The sequence below is a fragment of the Stegostoma tigrinum genome, chromosome 2 (genome assembly GCF_030684315.1).
Source record: "Stegostoma tigrinum isolate sSteTig4 chromosome 2, sSteTig4.hap1, whole genome shotgun sequence".
Classification (NCBI taxonomy): domain Eukaryota; kingdom Metazoa; phylum Chordata; class Chondrichthyes; order Orectolobiformes; family Stegostomatidae; genus Stegostoma; species Stegostoma tigrinum.
Genome location: NC_081355.1, coordinates 157,923,106 through 157,944,542, shown reverse-complemented (window position 1 = coordinate 157,944,542; position 21,437 = coordinate 157,923,106). Strand labels below are relative to the sequence as shown.

General features: G+C 45.6%; 1 protein-coding gene across 1 annotated transcript in view; it reads left to right on the top strand.

Annotated features, from left to right (window-relative positions):
- Positions 1 to 21,437, top strand: part of cpsf1 (cleavage and polyadenylation specific factor 1) — a 149,464-nt gene that overhangs the window by 112,098 nt on the left and 15,929 nt on the right. Inside the window, exons 30-34 of the mRNA XM_059640568.1 lie at positions 3,691 to 3,832; positions 6,889 to 7,041; positions 8,678 to 8,854; positions 9,486 to 9,552; positions 14,424 to 14,471. Of these exons, the coding sequence (XP_059496551.1) occupies positions 3,691 to 3,832; positions 6,889 to 7,041; positions 8,678 to 8,854; positions 9,486 to 9,552; positions 14,424 to 14,471 (587 nt within the window). The remainder of the gene's footprint in view (positions 1 to 3,690; positions 3,833 to 6,888; positions 7,042 to 8,677; positions 8,855 to 9,485; positions 9,553 to 14,423; positions 14,472 to 21,437) is intronic.

The window sequence follows — 21,437 nt, the reverse complement described above, 5'->3', positions numbered from 1 at the left end:
AGCTTTTTGTTGCATGGAGGATGACCGTCTCCAGAACAGGCATTGATTGATGTTGGAGACAAAACCTAAACAGCCCTTCCAGGTAAGAGAGCTTCATCTGCATCACCTCCACCCTGGTCTACTGCATTCTGGTGCTCCCGATATGGTTTTCTCTGCATCGGTGAGACCAAACATAGACGATGTGACTGTTGGCCAAGTATTCTCACCTGGCCCATAACTGCCAGCCTAAAATGCCTGGTCACCATTTCAACCCTCCCCCACCCCCAAAATAAGTCAATCTTCGGCCTCTTCCAGTGTCGCAGTAATTCAGAATGCAAATTTGAGGAACATCTCCTTATCTTCTGTCTGGCCATCCTACAGCGTAGAGGACTCAACATTCAGTTCTGTAATTTCAGATAACCTTCCCACACATTCCCCGGCTTTCCTTTCCAGCCCCAACCCCTCCCTTCCATTCCACCGACTGACCCTCCCCTTTACCAACAGGGTCGTCCCTACTACTGGTGTCCACCTATCAGCACCATTTCTCCTCCCTCTTCCCCCTACCCCCACATCCAGCCCTGAAGAGTGATTATACACAAAACATTGACTGCTGCTTTCTTCCAGATGCTGCTCAGCTTGTTGTGTTTTTCCAGCCTACTGTTCGCCTACCATTGATTGCTATTGGATAGGATAGTAGTGTTTTTTATGCTGATTCAATTGAGCTGAAACGCTTCGTGCGCCCTTTCTTTTGAACCTTCCCAAGAAGTTAGAACACTTCGATAATCATAGAGGCAAGGTGTAAGTGTGTGTTATGGCATTTGAACCTATTGGACAGCCAGGTCTTTAACCTCCGAGAAACTCTGTTATTTCCAGCTGTTAGTGGAAAAGCTTTTTGAAAATCTCAAATTAATGTTTTCTGGTTGGACTGTTGACAGTTGCGTCATTGACAATTTGATAGTTTTCTTGTTTCAGCCATTAACTTTAAGGTCTAACTCCTGGAAATAAAGAAAGGATGTTCTCTGGAGTGTTCTCATTGAGGTGCAGGCCCTGGCTTTCTCTTCATTAATTTAAACAGATGCAAAATCACAGGCTGTGCATCTAATATTGTTCAAACTGAGCTTCACTTGAACAATGCACCTTAATAGCAGCTCCGTCAAATAGTGAGCTTGAAAGTACATAGAGTAGAAAAGCTCAGCTGTTAATATAAAGTAGGCAAGGAATGAGCATCAGGCTGAGGAGCACAAAAGCTGATGTTTTGGGCCTGGACCCTTCATCAGGAAAAAAAAACCTTTGAGAGTAGTCTATTTGCACACACTTTCACCGGAGGCTCACTGATGATGTTACCTAGAATGGTGACGAAACATCTGAAAACGAACCTTCCAGCTCAGCGAGCAAACTCACATCCAGAACCTCAACCTGAGCTACAAACCTTCTCCAAACTTGCTAAACTTGAGCTCCTTAAGGTCTGCAGAAGGCACTACTTCTGTTGCAGTTTGAAAACAGTTGTGCCATAACAAGTATTGCAGCTTCAGCATAGTACCTAGGAACAGAAGGCAAGTGGTAGTACAGTGGAATAGGGTCAGTGTTGGGGCCACAACTTTTTACTTTGTACATAAATGTTCCAGATGAAGGAACTGAGGACATTCTGGCTAAGTTTGCAGACGACACAAAGTGGAGGGACAGGTAGTATAGAGGAGGTGGGGAGGCTGCAGAAGTATTTAGACAGATTAGGAGAGTGGGCAAGGATGTGGCAAATGTGGGAGAGTGTGAGATCATGTACTTTGGCAGGAAGAATAGAGACATATTTTCTAAATGGGGAGAAGATTCAGAAGTCTGAAGTGCAAAGGGACTAAGGAGACTTAATCCAGGATTCTCTGAAGGTTGACTGGCAGGTTAAGGTGGTAGTTAGGAAGGTAAATGCAATGTTGGCACTTGCTGTGAGAGGGCTAGAATATAAAACCAGTAGTGTACTTCTGAGGCTTTATAAGGCTCTGGTCAGTCCACATTTAGAATATTGTGACAAATTTTGGACGCCATACCTCAGAATGGATGTACTGGCCGTGGAGTGAGTCCATAAGACCATAAGACATAGGAGTGGAAGTAAGACCATTCGGCCCATCAATTCCACTCCGCCATTTAAATCATGGTTGATGGACATTTCACCTCCACTTCCCTGCACTCTCCCTGTAGCCCTTGATTCCTTGTGAGATCAAGAATTTGTCGATCTCTGCTTTGAAGGCATCTAACGTCCCGGCCTCCACTGCACTCCGTGGCAATGAATTCCACAAGCCCACCACTCTCTGGCTGAAGAAATGTCTCCTCATTTCTGTTTTAAATTTACCCCCTCTAATTTTAAGGTTGTGCCCACGGGTCCTAGTCTCCCTGCCCAACGGAAACAACTTCCCAGCATCCACCCTTTCTAAGCCGTACATTATCTTGTAAGTTTCTATTAGATCTCCCCTCAACCTTCTAAACTCTCATGAATACAATCCCAGGATCCTTAGCCGTTCATCATACGTTAAACCTACCATTCCAGGGATCATCCGTGTGAATCTCCGTTGGACACGCTCCAGGACTAGTATGTCCTTCCTGAGGTGTGAGGCCCAAAATTGGATACAGTATTCTAAATGGGGCCTAACTAGAGCTTTATAAAGTCTCAGAAGCACATCGCTGCTTTTATGTTCCAACCCTCTTGAGATAAACGACAACATTACATTCACTTTCTTAATCACGGACTCTACCTGCAAGTTAACTTTTAGAGAATCCTGGACCAACACTTACTTCCAGATCCCTTTGTACTTCTGCTTTACGAATTTTCTCACCATTTAGGAAATAGTCCATGCCTGCATTCTTTTTCCCAAAGTGCAAAACATCACATTTGCTCACGTTGAATTTCCAGAGGGGTTCAGAGGAAGTTTCACGAGAATGATCCCAGTAATGAAAGGCTTAAACATATGAGGAACATTTGAGGACTCTGGGTCTATGCTGGATGGAGTTTAGAAGGATAAGGGGGTGGGAGTCGGCAGGGGGCTTCAAATTGAAACTTGCAGAATACTGAAAGGCCTGAATAGAGTGGATGTCGGGAAGATGTTTCTATTAGCAGGAGAGACTAGGACTCGAGGGCACAGCGGAGAGTAAAGAGAAGACCGTTTAGGATGGAGATAAGGAGAAACTTTTTCAGCCAGAAAGTGGTGAATCTATTGAATTCAATGCCACAGAAGGCTATGGAGGTCAGGTCATCAAGTATGTTTAAGACAGAGATAGATAGGCGCTTCATTGTTAATGGGATCAAAGGTTACGGGGAGAAGGCGGGAGAATGAGGTTGAGGAACTTATCAGCCATGACTGAATGGTGGAGCAGACTCGATGGGCCGAATGGCCTAATTTCTGCTCCTGCCTTATGGCCTTATGGAATACTGGAGTCTGGACTTGAAAGAGTACAGAGACCTTGGAAGGTTGTTGGGTTACAGATGGTTACTGGGTTTGGGAAAGCATGAGGAAACAGAAATTTTGAAAGAAAATGTGCAAAGTCCTTGCATTGAGACACCACTGGACAAGAAAGTCAATGAGCTCAATGATGATGGATGGAAGTTGTTGTCAGTTCAGACATAGACAGCAGAGGTTTGGACAAACAAATGAACGCTTGCCAGTTTCCCATTTGTACGTCCCATCATCTCGGTTCCTCTAACACCTAATTTTCAAATTTGTGTAGGATTGACATGGAGGACTGGGAACACGTAACCTGCATGAAAACTGTGTCGCTCAGGAGCGAGGAGACGGTGTCAGGACTGAAGGGCTACATTGCTGTGGGGACGTGTCTAACACAGGGTGAGGAGGTTACATGTAGGGGCCGGGTGAGTCAGATAGACGCTATTCATGTGACTTGTAACAACTCATTGCATTGGTACCAAAAATTACAACAGTGGGAATTTTGCTGTCAACACTATCTAATTTTATACATAGAATCATAGAATCCCTACAGTGTACCATTTGGCCCACTGATTCTGCACTGACACCCCTTAAATCCAGAACCCCACCCAAACCTGCAACCCCACATTTACCATTGCTAATCTATCTACTTTGCAAATTTTTTTGGACTGTGGCACCTCTTTTATAGCTGCATATAGTTCAGATGAAGGAACTTCTTTTTAGAAAAAAACACATGAAAATGCTCTCAGTTGTGAGGCTGCACATTTGTATACAGCAGTGGGCTTAACCTCCAGTATTCTACATAAATATTGACACACTTGAGATTCCACAGCGATAGAGCTTTTCCTAACTTAAGATAGTGCCAGTTTGTACTTTGGTGCTGTTTGTCTCCTGGGGTGTTCTTGCACATAGAACAGGGTAAAGGCTGGGGATTCTGCAAGGCACACGCCAGGGAATGATGGAACATTCTCTACTTACCCGGATGAGTACAACTGCAACACACTGAAGGTCAAAATATTCGTTGAAAGGTGAGAAGTTGGAAAGCAAAGGGACTTAAGTGTCCTTGTCAATATGGCACTGAAAATGAACATGCAGATGCGGCAAGCTGTAAGGAAGGTTAATGGAATATTAGTATTTATTGCAATAGGATTTGAGTACAGGACTGGAAGGTCTTGTTTCAGTTCTTAAGAATTGTGGTCACCTTGCCTCAAGAAGAATATTATTACCATAATAGCGCTGCAGAGGTTCACTAGACTTGTTCCCTGGATATCCCACGAAGAGAAATTTAGCCACCTGGGCCACCTCCTCTCGGGTTTTGAAGAATTAAGGGCGATTTCATAGAAACTGTAAACATCTTTAATGGAATAGACAGTGTAAATGAAGAAAGGATGATTTCCCTGGCTATGGGGTCTAGAATCCAGTGTCTCAGAATAACCAAGGGACTAGAGTGTACAGCCTTCAAATCTTCTGCCCTCATGGGGCAGCCCCACGTATCTAAATCTATGCCGGGGATCATTCTGGTGAATTTCTGTTGCATTCCCTCTATGGCAAATGTGTCCTTCCTTATGCAAGGGGACCAGAACGGTGCACAGTACTCCAGATATGGCTTTATCAGTGTTCTACACAATTGAAGTGGGACTTCCTTGCTTCTGTACTCTCATGATCGTGTGGTAAAATTACCATTTGCCTTCCGAATTGCTTGTTGTAGCTGCATACATATTCAGTGACTGATGAACTTGATACCTTGGGTCCTTTCGAACATCTCTCACCATTCAGGAAAATCTCTGTGCCTTTTACCTGTTGACCAAAGTGATTAACCTCATACTTAACCACATTATATTCCGTCTGGCAGGTTTTTGTCCATCCATTCAGCCCACTTAAGTCCCTTTTAAGCTTCTCTCCATTCCTCTCACAACTCTCAATCCACAACGTTTTGGTATCATTTGCAAACTTGTAAATATTACAATTGGCTCCCATATCCAAATCATTGATGTGAGTTGTGAACAGTTGGGGCCCAAGTGCTATATCCTGCGATATCGTACTGGTGTATAGTCTACCCACCTGAGAGTGATCCTTTTATTCCTACTCTCTGCTTTTTACCAGTTAACTAATCCTCAGTCTATGATAGTGCAAACTCCCAACTCCATGTGTTTTAATTTTGTTAGCCAATCTCCTATGTGGGACTTTATCAAAAAAAACCTTCTGAAAATCCAAATACACGATGTCCACTGGTTCCCCCTTATTGACTGTACTCATAACGTCCCCAAAAACTGCAATTGACAATTGTGATTTCCTCTTTATACATCCATGGTGACTCAATCAAATTAGACTGTAACTTTCTAATTGCTTGGTCATCTCAACCTTGGTAATGGCTTCTCGTATTTTCTCTACGATGAAATCAGGCTAGCAGATCTGTAGTTGAAGCTAACTTTCCGGTTTAACACTTTGGAATTTTGGCTGTGAATTTGCTCGCTGAGCTGGAAGGTTAGTTTTCAGACGTTTCGTCACCATTCTAGGTAACATCATCAGTGAGCCTCCGACGAAGCGCTGGTGTTATGTCCCGCTTTCTATTTATCTGGTTAGGTTTCCTTGGGTTGATGTCATTTCCTGCGTTGGTGATGTCATTTCCTGTTCTTTTTCTCAGGGGATGCTCGATTGGCTCCAAATCAATGTGTTTGTTGATGGAGTTCCGGTTGGAATGCCATGCTTCTAGGAATTCTCGTGCATGTCTCTGTTTGGCTTGTCCGAGGATGGATGTGTTGTCCCAATTAGAGTGGTGTCCTTCCTCATCTGTATGTAAGGATACGAGTGATAGTGGGTCATGTCGTTTTGTGGTTAGTTGATGTTCATGTATCCTGGTGTCTAGCTTTCTGCCAGTTTGTCCAATGTAGTGTTTGTCACAGTTCTTGCAAGGTATTTTGTAAATGACGTTCGTTTTATTTGTTGTCTGTATAGGGTCTTTTAAGTTCATTAGCTGCTGTTTTAATGTGTTGGTGGGTTTATGGGCTACCCTGATGCCAAGAGGGCCGAGTAGTCTGGCAGTCATTTCCGAAATGTTACCTAGTATGGTGACGAAACGTCTGAAAGCGAACCTTCCAGCTCAGCGAGCAAACTCACATCCAGAACCTCAACCTGAGCTACAAATCTTCTCAAAACTTTGGAATTTGCAGATATTGAAAAACAGAGTTTGAGTTCGATGAGACATCCTGTAGATTTCTTATAAACACAGAAAATAAGAGCAGTAAGTAGGCCTTTGTACTTTGTATACTGGATTTCAGTCAACAGCCTGTATTTACAGTTGCATGGTGGTACAGAACTTGAGCAGTGCTGAAGAGGGAGATTTTGTTGCCAAAACTTTTTGTCTTGTCATCGGGACGCGTGCTTGCCCTGATGAGTGTAAGATGAAAAGCTTCAGCAACATGCCTCTCACGACAGCAAGATTAAAATTATTCACAATCTTTATTCTTTTTTTCCTCCACAGATCCTGATACTTGATGTCATCGAGGTTGTGCCCGAGCCTGGCCAGCCTCTGACCAAGAACAAATTCAAAGTGCTGTATGAGAAGGAGCAGAAAGGCCCCGTGACTGCCCTGTGTAACTGCAATGGTTACCTTGTCTCAGCCATTGGACAGAAGGTAAACACTCCCTCAGTGCAGTGTCAGCATGTTCAATATTTCAGTTGTTGCCAAAAAAGCCACAAGAGCGTTATCCATTATCAATTTGTTTCTTACCTGTGTGTTCAGTCAACTGATGCAACAAGCATGGAGATTTTTAGTGCAGGAAAGGAGACCAAATTTAATTCTCCCGAGGGCTGATGTTTCACAACTCTAGATCTAGCATAGCTAGAAGCCCAGTCCTAGTTGCTTTAGAAAAGGTGTTGATGAACTGCCGCCTTGAACACTGCAGTCCATTTTGTGTAGGAAGGCCAACAAGCCTGTAAATAAGGGGCCTCCAAGATTTTTGACTATCGGCACAGAAGGAAAGGCAGTGTATTTCCAGGTCAGGTTGGGGAGTGGCGTGGAGGGGAACCTGCAGCTGGTGGTGCTCGCAATGTATCTGCCGCCCTTATTCCTCTAGATGGTAGTAGGTTGAGCCTTAGTGAATTCCTGTAGTGCATCTTGTAGATGGAACACACTGCTGCCACTGAGCACTTGTGATTGAAAGTTGTAAATATTTGTCCATGTGGTGTCAATCAAGTAGACTGCTCAGTCCTGGATGGTGTTTAGTTTCTTGAATGTTGTTGGAGCTACACTCGGGCAAATGGGGAGTATCCTCTGACCTACTGTAGCTATGTATTTATATGTTTGGTCCAGTTCAGTTTCTGGTTAGTGGTAATCTCCACAACTTTAGAGAGGTAGCTGTGTTTTGTATATGAGCTTTTTATTCTGGATCTAAATTGAATTTAAATTTCACCATCCGCCATTGTTGCATTTGAACCTGTGTTCTGAGAACATTAGAGTTAGTATGGAAACATCTAAACTAGTCCCATTTGCCTGTTTGTCCATATCTTTCTAAACCTTTCCTATTCATGTACTGGTCCACACGTCTTTTATATGTTGTAACTGTACTTGCATCCACCATTTCTTCTGGCAGTTCATTCCATATTTGCATCACCCTCTGTGTGAAAACATGATCCCTCAGGTCCCTTGCTGTTTAATTTTGAATTCTCTTTCCTTAGTGAAAAAGACCTCAGCTATTCACCTTATGCATGTCCCTCACGATTTTATAAACCTCTTTAAGGTCACCCCTCCACCTCCTATATTTCAGGGGAGAAAAGTTCCAGCCTGATCAGCCTCTCCATATAATTCAGGCACCCTAGTCCCGGTATTTGTAAATCTTTTCTGAACCCTTTCCACTTTAATAATATCCTTCCTATAGCAGTACAACCAGAACTGTGTGCTTTACAAACAATTTGTACAAGTGCAACATTTTGTCTGAACTCCTATACTCAATGTTCTAACCAATGGAGACATTAGCTTGGGCTTCTGGATTACTGGTCTAACAACATCACAACCACACTATCAACTTCCCCAAAGAAAAGTGTGAATTTAGATAAAAAGAAAGCCTTTTAAAACTCTTGTGCTCACCAACTAAATTAAATGGAAAAAGACTAGACTTCGGATAAATTTTTTAAAAAGTCCCTTAAGACTCTTGCACTCACCAGCTCCTGATGCAGACTGTTTAAAATTTAAGAATTGGAAGGAATTGAATATTTTTTCCCCTTGATCTTCTATTCAGTAATGTCCCATTGATAAAATTCCTCCTGTGCAGATTTTCCTATGGAGCCTGAAAGACAATGACCTGACTGGAATGGCGTTCATCGACACTCAGCTTTATATTCATCAGATGATCAGCGTGAAGAATTTCATCATGGCAGCAGACATCATGAAAAGTGTCTCCATCCTCCGCTACCAGGAGGAGAGTAAGACTCTGTCCCTTGTTAGCAGGGTACGTGTGCAGCACATATTGAACTGCAGTAATGGGAATAGCTTAGTGCCCCCTGGGATGTAAGTCAGTCACCATTCTTTGCAACCTTGTCTAAGGGACCTTTGTTCATGTGTGATGCTAGTAAATGGTTCAAACTTCGTGACGTTTCATGAAGCCCCTTCCTATCCAGCCAGGGTAGCTGAAAGACCCTGAGGAGCGCAGAATCTCATGATCTTTGCTTTTTTTAAATTATAAAATACAATGCTTTGTAGATGCTGGAGACATGAGGGGAAAAAAAACAGACTGGAGAAACTCAGCAGGTGTGGTAATATTTGTGGATGCAAACCGTTATCATTTTGAGTACAGTTCTGAAGAACAGCCATTGGACTAGACACTAACTGTGTTTCTTTCTCCATCGATAGTTCCAGACCTAGGTTTCTCCAGACCTAGGTTTCTCCAGCACTTGGCTTTTACATAGTTGATTAGATGGCAGAGAAGTCCCAGATCATTGTGGAGTTGTAGCCTGGGCAAAGGTTGACATGCTCAAAGGAGAAGGAAAATAGTTTGAATGGTCTCTAGATGTATTGATGTAGTATGTAAGTGTTCCATTTTCAAATCTCACCTGTAATTGTTAATGTCAATTGTGCCCCAGGATCCCAAGCTTCTGGAAGTGTACAGCATAGAATTTATGGTGGACAGCTCTCAGTTGGGATTCCTTGGTAAGTTACCCTCTCGGCCTGTTATGGATCATTGTGCAAAGGTTTGCTGCTTTAGTTTTTAATTCACTCCTGGGATGTGGACATTGTTGGCTGGACCAGGATTGATTGCCTGCCTTCAGTTGCCCATGGATAGGTGGTGGTGAGCTGCTGCCTTTAACCACCACAGTCCATGTGCTGTAGTTAGATCCATAATACAATTAGGGGGAAATGCCTGGATTTTGACCCAGTGACACTGAAGGAGGGGAGATATATTTTGAAGTCAAAGATCTATGTAGCATGGAAACATACCCTTTGATCCAACTCATCCATGTATACCAGACATGCTAAGTTAATCTAGTCCCATTTGCCAGCATTTTGTCCATATCCCTCTAAACCCATCCCATTTGGAAGCCTTTTGAATGTTCTAATTGTATCAACCTACCTCACTTACTCCGGCAGCTCATTCCATACACACCATCCTCTGGGTGAAAAACTTGCCCCTTGGGTTCCTTTTAAGTATTTCTTCTCTCACCTTAAACCTATATCCTCTAGTTTTGGACTCCCCTACCCTGAGGAAAAGACCTTGGCTTTTATAAGACCATAAGACATAAAAGTGGAAGTAAGGCCATTCAGCCCATCAAGTCCACTCCACCATTTAAATCATGGCTGATGGGCATTTCAATACCACTTCCCTGCACCCTCCTCGTAGCCCTTGATTTTCACCCTGTGCATGCCCCTCATGAATTCTAAACCTCTATAAAGTCACTCCTGAGCCTTTGACGCTTCAGGAAAAATAGCTCTCGCTTATTCAAAGATAGTAGGAACTGCCGATGCTGGAGAATCTGAGATAACAAGGTGCAGAGCTGGATGAACACAGCAGGCCAGGCAGCATCAGAGGAGCAGGAAAGCTGACGTTCTAGGTCTGGACCCTTCTGAAGAAGTACAATCACAGTAAAGGTGATCATCCCTGTCTTATTTCTCAGATCCACCCAAATAATTGCCAGTTCTCTCCATCCCTGAGCCATGTAATTGCTATGGTACCCCAGTCCCATGTTCCTAACAGTGCCCTGGATTCATCTGTCTAACCTGTCGGGCCTCTTGCATTGAAATAAATAAATCTTTCCTTTTCTCTGCTTTGTCCCTGCCTGCCCCAACTATGTTGACTTCCTCCTTTTCCCAACTGTACCAGTCTTAGACTAATCTCTTTTCTCGTAAGGCCCCCCCGCCCCAACCCTTACTGATTTACGTCCTCCCGAGAAGCTCTAGCAAATCTCCCTGTCACTATATTAGTCCCCTTTCAATTCAGGTGCAACCCATCCTCCTTTAACAGGTCACTTCTACCCCAGAAACGATTCCAGTGATCCAAAAATGTGAATCCTTCTCCCCTGTACCAGCTCCTCAGACACGCATTCATCTGCTGTATCCTCCTGTTCTTACTAGCACATGACACCACCAGTAATCCAAATATTACTACCCTCGGACCTCCTGCCTAACTTCCTATATTCTCCCGTCAGAACCTTGCCGTTTCCTCTTCCTGTGTTTTTATTTCCAACATGTACAATGGCCTACTGCTAGTCCCTCTCCCCTTTAAGAATGTCCTGCACCCTCTCCGAGACATCTGTGACCCTTGCACCAGGGAGGCAACACACCATTCTGATGTCTCATTGCCAGCCTCAGATATCTGTCTGTGCTTCTGAGTAGAGAGTGTCCTATCACAATTGCTTGCGGAACCTGGCACACCTCTTGTTACACTAGAGCCAGTCTCGGTACCAGAAGTCTGGCTGTCAGCGCTACATCAGTCTCTACATTTTCCAAAACAGAATACATGTTTGAGATTGGAGTAGCCACGGGAGACTCCTGCGCTATCTGCCTACCTCTCCTACCTTTCCTAGAAGTAATCCATCTACCTGACTATGTGTGCTTTTTCTTCCTTCCTGAAACTGCCATCCATTACACACCCTAGCTCCTAAAACTTTCTCATTGCCTCTAACTGCCGCTCCAACCTATCCATGCAATCTAATAAGATTCGCAGAAAACACATTTCCTGTAGACACAATCATCAGTAACATGGAAACTCTCCCTAAACTCCCACATTCAACAGGAAGAGCACATGACTGTACTTACTGTACGGACCCAGAAGATAGCACAAGATTACTGCTGAAGGGTAACTTGGTACCTCTGTTTATATCCTTTATAACGTTTAATCAAGAGACAGATCTCAAAGTATCTAATCAAAAAAACCCCACTCAACTTACTGTTGTAGATTTACAAAAAAAAGTTAAACTTTTTTTAAAAAAAGAACCATCTAGGTGTTCCCCCTAGTGTGAGCTCTGCACACAGGTTTCTCCCAGGTCAGCTGTAGATTTCATATTTGTGTATTTTGCTTAGAACAGCCCCCTATCCAGAAATACTTGAAACTAACAGCAGAGGCAGTCAGCTGTGAAACTTTACTGCCTAGCCAGGCAACTGTGCAGATTCACTTGCTCCTTTTTCACCTCCCATGTGGTACCTGCTGCCTCTCTCTTCCTCCATGTTTAAAATGGCATTGTTTTGAGCTCTTCCACAAAGTTCAAAAACAATGCAACAGCTTATAAAACATTAACTAGTGCTCCAAGAATTTGAGAAAATCAGCTCTCACACTGAAAATACCTCAATGAAAGGAGCAGCTGTTACAGCCACAATTTTCTCCCATCCTCCATCTTGGATTACCCAGAATCCACAAGTCAGGATCAAAAACAGAAGTTGCTGGAAAAGCTCGGCAGGTCTGTCAGCATCTGTCAGAGTTAACTTTTTGGGTCCAGTGACCCTTCCTCAGAACTGATGGTAGCTGGGAAAACGCGGTTTATATGCAGAAAATAGGGAGTGGGATGGGGTAGGGAGTAAACGATCGGATGAAGTACAGAGCCCAAAGAGAAAGAAAAGCAGCTGGATAGACAAAGGAGTTGATAACTAGGAGGGAGAATAGCTGTTAATGGGAACTGTTGGTGACAAGAAAGATGTGGAAGCTTTACAGAGGGTGCAGAGGAAAATTACCAGGATGCTGCCTGGACTGGAGGACAGGTCTCATGAGGAAAGATTGAGGGAGCTAGGGCTTTTTCATTGGAGCAAAGAAGGATGAGAGGTAACTTGACAGACGTGTACAAAATAATGAGAGACATAGAGTGGACAGCCAAAGACACTTTCCCAGGGTGGAAAAGACTATTATGATGGGACATAATTTTAGGGTGATTGGAGGAAAGTATAGGGGAGATGTCAGAGGCAGGTTCTTTGCACTGAGGGCATGTGGAATGTGCTGCCGGCAGTGGTAGTGGACTCAGGTACTTTAGAGACTTTTAAACAACTCTTGGATGGAGTTGTTTAAGGCACAAGGAGGATAGTGAAATGTAGGGTGTGCAGTGTAGATTGACTTTAGTAGGATAATTGGTCGGCACAACATTGTGGGCTGAAGGGCCTGTGCTGTGCTGTACTATTCTGTATTGACTACCAGTAGATACTGTGTAATGGCTGGCTATGTGATAACAAGGCCTGGTGTGCGGGATAGGGGACTAGGACATGAGAGAGTTTAGGCCCTAAAATTACTTGATATTGAGTCCGGAGGGCAGCAGGGTCCCTGAGCAGAAAATGAAATGTTGTTCATCCAGCTTGTGTTGAACTTTGCTGGAACACTGCAGCAAGCCTGAGACAGACTTTACTCAGAGGGTAGTAAGGGCGTGGAACGCCCTGCCTGCAACAGTAGTAGACTCGTCAAGTTTAAGGGCATTTAAATGGTCATTGGATAAACAAATGGATGATAATGGAATAGTGTAGGTTAGATGGGCTTCTGATTCGTTTCACAGGTTGGCGCAACATTGAGGGTCCAAGGGCCTGTACTGTGCTATAATGTTCTATGTTCAGACATGCTGTCTAGAGAACAGAGTGGTGTGTTTCCACAAGTCAGGGAGTGGTGTTCCCATGTACCTGTTGTCCTTGTGCTTCTGGTTGGAAGTTACCAGCATCAAATCCCCTACTATCAGCATCCTTGCAGTTACAATGGACCAGAAACTGAACTGGACTTGCTATAGAAATACAGTGGCCACAAGAACCATCCAAATGCTAGGAATCATGAGCAAGTAATTCATCACTATACTACCCAAAGCCTGTTCACTGTTGACAAGGCCCAAGTCAGAAATGTGATGGAATCCTTCCCACTTGCCTGGATGGATGCAGCTCCAACAACACTCAAAAAGCTTGACACCATACAGAACAACGCAGCCCACAAATTGGCACTACATCCACTGGAATCCACTCCCTCCACCACTTGTTGGCAGTGGAATGGACTATCTACAAGATTAACTACAGAAAGTCATCAAAGCTCCTTAGACTTTGCCTTCCAAATCACAAGCACTTGCATTGCAAAGGACAAAGGCAGCAGATAAGTGGCAACATGACCATCTGCAGATTTTCCTCTGAGCCACTCACCTTACTTCACTTCATCATCCCTTTGGTGTTGTTGGATCACGAGCCATAAACTCCCTTCCTAATGGCATTGTGGGTCTACTTATAGCGCATGGACTGTAACAGTTCAAGAAGGCAGCTCACAGCTGCCTTCAGAAGGACAAATCAGGATGGGCAATAAACGCTGGCCAGTTAATGACGCTCCATCAGTGAATTCAAAAACTTGTGAAAACACTGGACGAGCCTGACAAGTCTGTAAACAAAACAAAAAAAAAATGTGGAAAATCACATGGGTCAGGCAGCATCGGTGGAGAGAAAGCAAGCTAATGTTTCAAGTCCAGATACTTTCTTATCAGAGCTTTTCAGTGTAAGTAGCTATGCAGGTTTTAAGTACTTAGGTATATTTGCATCTTTCTCTTTAAGTGGAACTGACCATCTATTTTTTTCTTTGATTTCAGTGTCTGATCGTGAAAAGAATCTCCTAGTGTATATGTATCAGCCAGAAGGTATGAGTTATTTCTTCCTCCTTGCTGTGTGGTGGTGAACTTTCAGCATTGCCTTGCTGTTTCTGTAGTTTCTCTCTTTTTCTCTGTTCTCATTCCGATATCATTGGCAAGTTGTGAAGTATGACCTTCCGAAATAATTTTAATACAAGTTGCAAATTGCATTGTTTCCTCAGTGTTACGCACTGCCTTCTCTACTTTGGACTTAGCCCTTTCTCCTTAATCTCCAGGTTTCCCATAAAGGATGTATTAGGTTAAAGTTCAGAATTTTTACCTGGCTCTTTAATTAAACTCTGACCTAATGTGTTAGTATATGTGAAAAAACTCTCTCCAGCAGCGCACAGATCATGTAGAACAATTCCTGTTGGAACAGTGACCACGTATCAGAATGTACCGCTACTCAATGGCAGTAAAGCGCTAGGGGACAATTTAAGTTGAGGAGCAGACAATGGGAACTGCAGATGCTGCAGAATCCCAGATAATAAAGTGTGAGGCTGGATGAACACAGCAGGCCAAGCAGCATCTCAGGAGCACAAAAGCTGATGTTTCGGGCCTAGACCCTTCTTCAGAGAGGGGGATGGAGGGAGGGAACTGGAATAAATAGGGAGAGAGGGGGAGGTGGACCGAAGATGGAGAGAAAAGAAGATAGGTAGAGAGAGTATAGGTGGGGAGGTAGGGAGGGAATAGGTCAGTCCAGGGAAGACGGACAGGCCAAGGAGGTGGGATGAGGTTTGTAGGTAGCTGGGGGTGCGGCTTGGGGTGGGAGGAAGGGATGGGTGAGAGGAAGAACCGGTTAGGGAGGCAGAGACAGGTTGGACTGGTTTTGGGATGCAGTGGGTGGAGGGGAAGAGCTGGGCTGGTTGTGTGGTGCAGTCGGGGGAGGGGACGAACTGGGCTGGTTTTGGGATGCGGTGGGGGAAGGGGAGATTTTGAAACTGGTGAAGTCCACATTGATACCATATGGCTGCAGGGTTCCCAAGCGGAATATGAGTTGCTGTTCCTGCAACCTTCGGGTGGCATCATTGTGGCACTGCAGGAGGCCCATGATGAACATGTCATCTAAAGAATGGGAGGGGGAGTGGAAATGATTTGCGACTGGGAGGTGCTGTTGTTTATTGCGAACCGAGCGGAGGTGTTCTGCAAAGCGGTCCCCAACCCTCCGCTTGGTTTCCCCAATGTAGAGGAAGCCACACCGGGTACAGTGGATGCAGTATACCACATTGGCAGATGTGCAGGTGAACCTCTGCTTAATGTGGAAAGTCATCTTGGGGCCTGGGATAGGGGTGAGGGAGGAGGTGTGGGGGCAAGTGTAGCATTTCCTGCGGTTGCAGGGGAAGGTGCCGGGTGTGGTGGGGTTGGAGGACAGTGTGGAGCGAACAAGGGAGTCACGGAGAGAGTGGTCTCTCCAGAAAGCAGACGGGTGGGAATGGAAAAATGTCTTGGGTGGTGGGGTCAGAGTATAGATGGCGGAAGTGTTGGAGGATGATGCGTTGTATCCGGAGGCTGGTGCGGTGGTGTGTGAGAACGAGGGGGATCCTCTTTGGGCGGCTGTGGCGGGGGTGGGGTGTGAGGGATGTGTTGCGGGAAATGTGGGTGACGTGGTCAAGGGCGTTCTCGACCACTGTGGGGGGAAAGTTGCGGTCTTTGAAGAACTTGGACATCTGGGATGTGCGGGTGTGGAATGCCTCATCCTGGGAGCAGATGCGGCGGAGGCGGAGGATTTGGGAATAGGGGATGGAATTTTTGCGGGAGGGTGGGTGGGAGGGAGGAGGTGTATTCTAGGTAGCTGTGGGAGTCGGTGGGCTTGAAATGGACATCAGTTACAAGCTGATTGCCTGAGATGGAGACTGAGAGGTCCATGAAGGTGAGGGATGTGCTGGAGATGGCCCAGGTGAACTTGAGGTTGGGGTGGAAGGTGTTGGTGAAGTGGATGAACTGTTCGAGCTCTTCTGGGGAGCAAGAGGTGTCGCCGATACAGTCATCAATGTAACGGAGGAAGAGGTGGGGTTTGGGGCCTGTGTAGGTGCGGAAGAGGGACTGTTCCACGTAACCTACAAAGAGGCAGGCATAGCTGGGGCCCATGCGGGTGCCCATGGCCACCCACTTAGTCTGTAGGAAGTGGGAGGAATCGAAAGAGAAGTTGTTGAGGGTGAGGACGAGTTTGGCTAGGCGGATGAAGGTGTTGGTGGAGGGGGACTGGTCGGGCCTGCGGGACAGGAAGAAGCGGAGGGCCTTGAGGCCATCTGCACGCGGAATACAGGTGTATAGGGACTGGACGTCCATGGTGAAAATGAGGTGTTGGGGGCCAGGGAATTGGAAGTCCTGGAGAGGTGGAGGGCGTGGGTGGTGTCACGGACGTAGGTAGGGAGTTCCTGGACCAAAGGGGAGAAGATGGAGTCCAGATAGGTGGAGATGAATGGGCACCCGCATGGACCCCAGCTATGCCTGCCTCTTTGTAGGTTACGTGGAACTGTCCCTCTTCTGCACCTACACAGGCCCCAAACCCCACCTCTTCCTCCGTTACATTGATGACTGTATCGGCGACGCCTCTTGCTCCCCAGAGGTGCTCGCACAGTTCATCCACTTCACCAACACCTTCCACCCCAACCTCAGGTTCACCTGGGCCATCTCCAGCACATCCCTCACCTTCCTGGACCTCTCAGTCTCCATCTCAGGCAACCAGCTTGTAACTGATGTCCATTTCAAGCTCACCGACTCCCACAGCTACCTAGAATACACCTCCTCCCTCCCGCAAAAATTCCATCCCCTATTCCCAAATCCTCCGCCTCCGCCGCATCTGCTCCCAGGATGAGGCATTCCACTCCTGCACATCCCAGATGTCCAAATTCTTCAAAGACCGCAACTTTCCCCCCCACAGTGGTCGAGAACACCCTTGACCACGTCTCCCACATTTCCCGCAACACATGGCTCACACCCCACCCCCGCCACAACCGCCCAAAGCGGATCCCCCTCGTTCTCTCACACCACCCCACCAACCTCCGGATACAACGCATCATCCTCCGACACTTCCGCCATCTATAATCCAACCCCACCACCCAAGGCATTTTTCCATCCCCACCCCTGTCTGCTTTCCGGAGAGACCACTCTCTCCGTGACTCCCTTGTTCGCTCCACGCTGTCCTCCAACCCCACCACACCCGGCACCTTCCCCTGCAACCGCAGGAAATGCTACGCTTGCCCCCACACCACCTCCCTCACCCCTGTCCCAGGCCCCAAGATGACATTCCACATTAAGCAGAGGTTCACCTGCACATCTGCCAATGTGGTATACTGCATCCACTGTACCCGGTGTGGCTTCCTCTACATTGGGGAAACCAAGCGGAGGGTTGGGGACCGCTTTGTAGAACACCTCCGCTCGGTTCGCAATAAACAACTGCACCTCCCAGTCGCAAACCATTTCCACTCCTCCTCCCATTCTCTGGATGACATGTTCATCATGGGCCTCCTGCAGTGCCACAATGATGCCACCCGAAGGTTGCAGGAACAGCAACTCATATTCCGCTTGGGAACCCTGCAGCCCAATGGTATCAATGTGGACTTCACCAGCTTCAAAATCTCCCCTTCCCCCACCGCATCCCAAAACCAGCCCAGTTCGTCCCCTCCCCCCACTGCATCCCAAAACCAGTCCAACCTGTCTCTGCCTCCTCTCACCCATCCCTTCCTCCCACCCCAAGCCACACCTCCGTCTCCTACCTACTAACCTCGTCCCACCTCCTTGACCTGTCCGTCTTCCCTGGACTGACCTATCCCCTCCCTACCTCCCCACCTATACTCTCTCCACCTATCTTCTTTTCTCTCCATCTTCGGTCCGCCTCCTCCCCTCTCCCTATTTATTCCAGAACCCCCACCCCATCCCCCTCTCTGATGAAGAGTCTAGGCCCGAAACGTAAGCTTTTGTGCTCCTGAGATGCTGCTTGGCCTGCTGTGTTCATCCAGCCTCACATTTTATTATCTTAGGTTGAGGAGGATGTAATATTAGTGGAAGTTTTTTTTATTTGACAATCTGAGGGCTTGTAATCTCCCAGCATTTCTCTTCAAAGTGAGCACAGGCTCCGTTAGAGAATGGAGCTTGGGAAATAATGTTGGGGAGTCAAGAAATAGCATAAGCTTTGAATAATTAAGGTGGCACAATGGTTAGCACTGCGGTTTCGCAAATCCAGGGACCCAGATTCAATTCCAGTCTTGGACACATGTTGGTATGGAGTTCACACATTCTCCCTTTATTTGCTTGAATTTCTGTCTGATGTTCCAACTTCTGCCCACAGTTCAAAGATGTGCAGATTGGGTGGATTGGTCACGCTAAATTGTCCTGTTCAGGGATGTGCATACTGGGTGGGTTAACTGTGGTAAATGTGTGCCAGCAGGGATAGGGTAGGATATGCTTTGGAGTGTCAGTGAGGTTTTGATGTTACAAATTGCCTCAGTCTGCCCTGCAGGGATTCTTTATAATACATTGCCTTATTCCTCACAGTCGAAAACAGTAATATGACTAAATGCCTAAAGGGCAAAAGGAGGAGAGGAAACTTAATTTAACAGAGAAAAAGTACTGGGGAAATTAATGAAGCTAAAGACTGATAAGACTCTTAGATCTGATGGGAAGCATCCTAAGGTATTAAAGGATGTAGCTACAGAGATAGTGGATACAGCATTAGTAATCTTCCAAGAATCCTTAGATTCTGGAAAATTCTCAGAGGATTGGAAAACTGCCAAATTTTATTTTATTACAAAACCTTTAAAATAAAGGAGAAGGAGACACAAAACTGATAACTCCAGGCCCGTAAGATTCATCTATTCGTATCTGTTATTGAGAAAACGTTTTTTCATTGAATCCCTACAGTGTGGAAACAGGCTCTTTGGCCCACCAAGTCCACACTGTGACCCTTGGAGCATCTCACTCAGACCCATCCCCTAATCTACACATCCCTGAACACAAGGCAGTTAAGCATGGCCAATCCGCCGAGCCTGCGCATCTTTGCACTGTGGGTGGAAACCGGAGGAGACCCTTGCTGACACAAGGAGTGTGTGCAAACTCCACATAGAAAGTCACTCGAGGGTGGAATCGAACTCAGGTTCCTGGCACTGTGAGGCAGCCGTGCTAACCACTGAGCCACCGTGCTGCCCATGTTAGAGTCTATTACAGAGGGTGTACTCGAGCGTTTAGAAATGCATAATATAATCAAGCTGAGTCAGCATGGCTTCGTGAAGGGGAAATCATGCCTGACACATTTGCTAGAATTATTCGAGGAGGTAACAAGATAGATAGAGGAAACAGTGGATATAAGATAGTTAAATTTTTATAAGGCGTTTGATAAGGTACCGTACATTAGGCTATTTAAGAGTTCATTGTGTTGGAGGAAGTATGTTAGCATGGATAGAGGTTTAGCTAACTAATGTAAGAAAGAGCAAATTACTGCAGATGCTGGAATCTGAACTGAAAACAAAAAGTGCTGGAGATCACAGTAGGTCAGGCAGCATCCATGGAGAGAAGGCAAGCTGATTAGAACATAGAACATTACAGCGCAGTACAGGCCCTTTGGCTCTCGATGTTGTGCCGACCTGTGAAACCAATCTGAAGCCCATCTAACCTACACTATTCCATTATCATCCATATGTTTATCCAATGACCATTTAAATGCCCTTAAACTTGACGAGTCTACTACTGTTGCAGACAGGGAATTCCACGCCCTTACTGCTCTGCCTAAGGAACCTACCTCTGACATCTGTCCTATATCTATCACCCCTCAATTTAAAACTATGCCCCCTCGTGATAGCCATCACCATCCCAGGAAAAAGGCTCTCTCTGTCCACCGGATCTAATCCTCTGATCATCTTGGATGTCTCTCTTAAGTCGCCTGATAACCACCTTCTCTCTAACGAAAACAGCCTCAAGTCCCTCAGCCTTTCCTCATAAGACCTACCCTCCATACCAGGCAACATCCTGGTAAATCTCCTCTGCAACCTTTCCAATGCTTCCACATCCTTCCTACAATCCGGCGACCAGAACTGTACGGAATACTCCAAGTGCAGCCGCACCAGAGTTTTGTACAGCTGCAACATGACGTTATGGCTTTGAAACTCAATCCCTCTACCAATAAAACCTGACACACTGTACACCTTCTTAACAACCCTATCAACCTGGGAGGCAACTTTCAGGGATCTATGCACATGGACACTGGGATCTCTCTGCTCATCCACACTACCAAGAATTTTACCATTAGCCCAGTACACTCTATTCCTGTTACTCCTTCCAAAGTGAATCACTTTGTCCAGAGGGCAGTTAAGAATCAACCCCACATTGCTGTAGGTCTGGAGTCGCATGTACAGCTCACTTGGTAAGAATGGCAGTTTCAACCCTGCAGGACCTTAGTGAACCAGATGAGTTTTTCCAACAATCGACAATGGATTCATGGTTATCATTAGACTTTTAATTCCAGAGTTTTATTGAACTCAAATTCTACCATTTGTGGCAGATTTCGAACCGGGGTCCCTAGAGTATTACCTGGGTCCTTGGATTAAGGTTGCAGTAATAATACCACAATGGCGTCACCTCCCATGTTATTCATGCACTGGAACACCTGGATCCCTCTGAACTTTGGAATTCTGCCGGTCATTCTCCATTAAGCATTACACTTTTGCTCTTCCTACCAAATTGATCATTTTGTCACATCATATTCCATCTGCCAGACATTTGTCTATTGGCATAACAAGGATGCAGACAGATTATAGGTGGGTTATGACATCTTGACAATATACTTTTCTAACTGCCTTTGTGTCCTCTGCAAATTTACCCACTTTGACTTTGATCCCCTCATCTTACATTAAGATAAATGATGAAACATTGAAGGTCCAACAGACCGCCTGCGGGACCCCTATGTCTCATTCTCCCAATCTGAAGAGGACCCATTTATCCATACAGTTTTGTTAGTCATGCAGTCTCCTAAATAAAAGC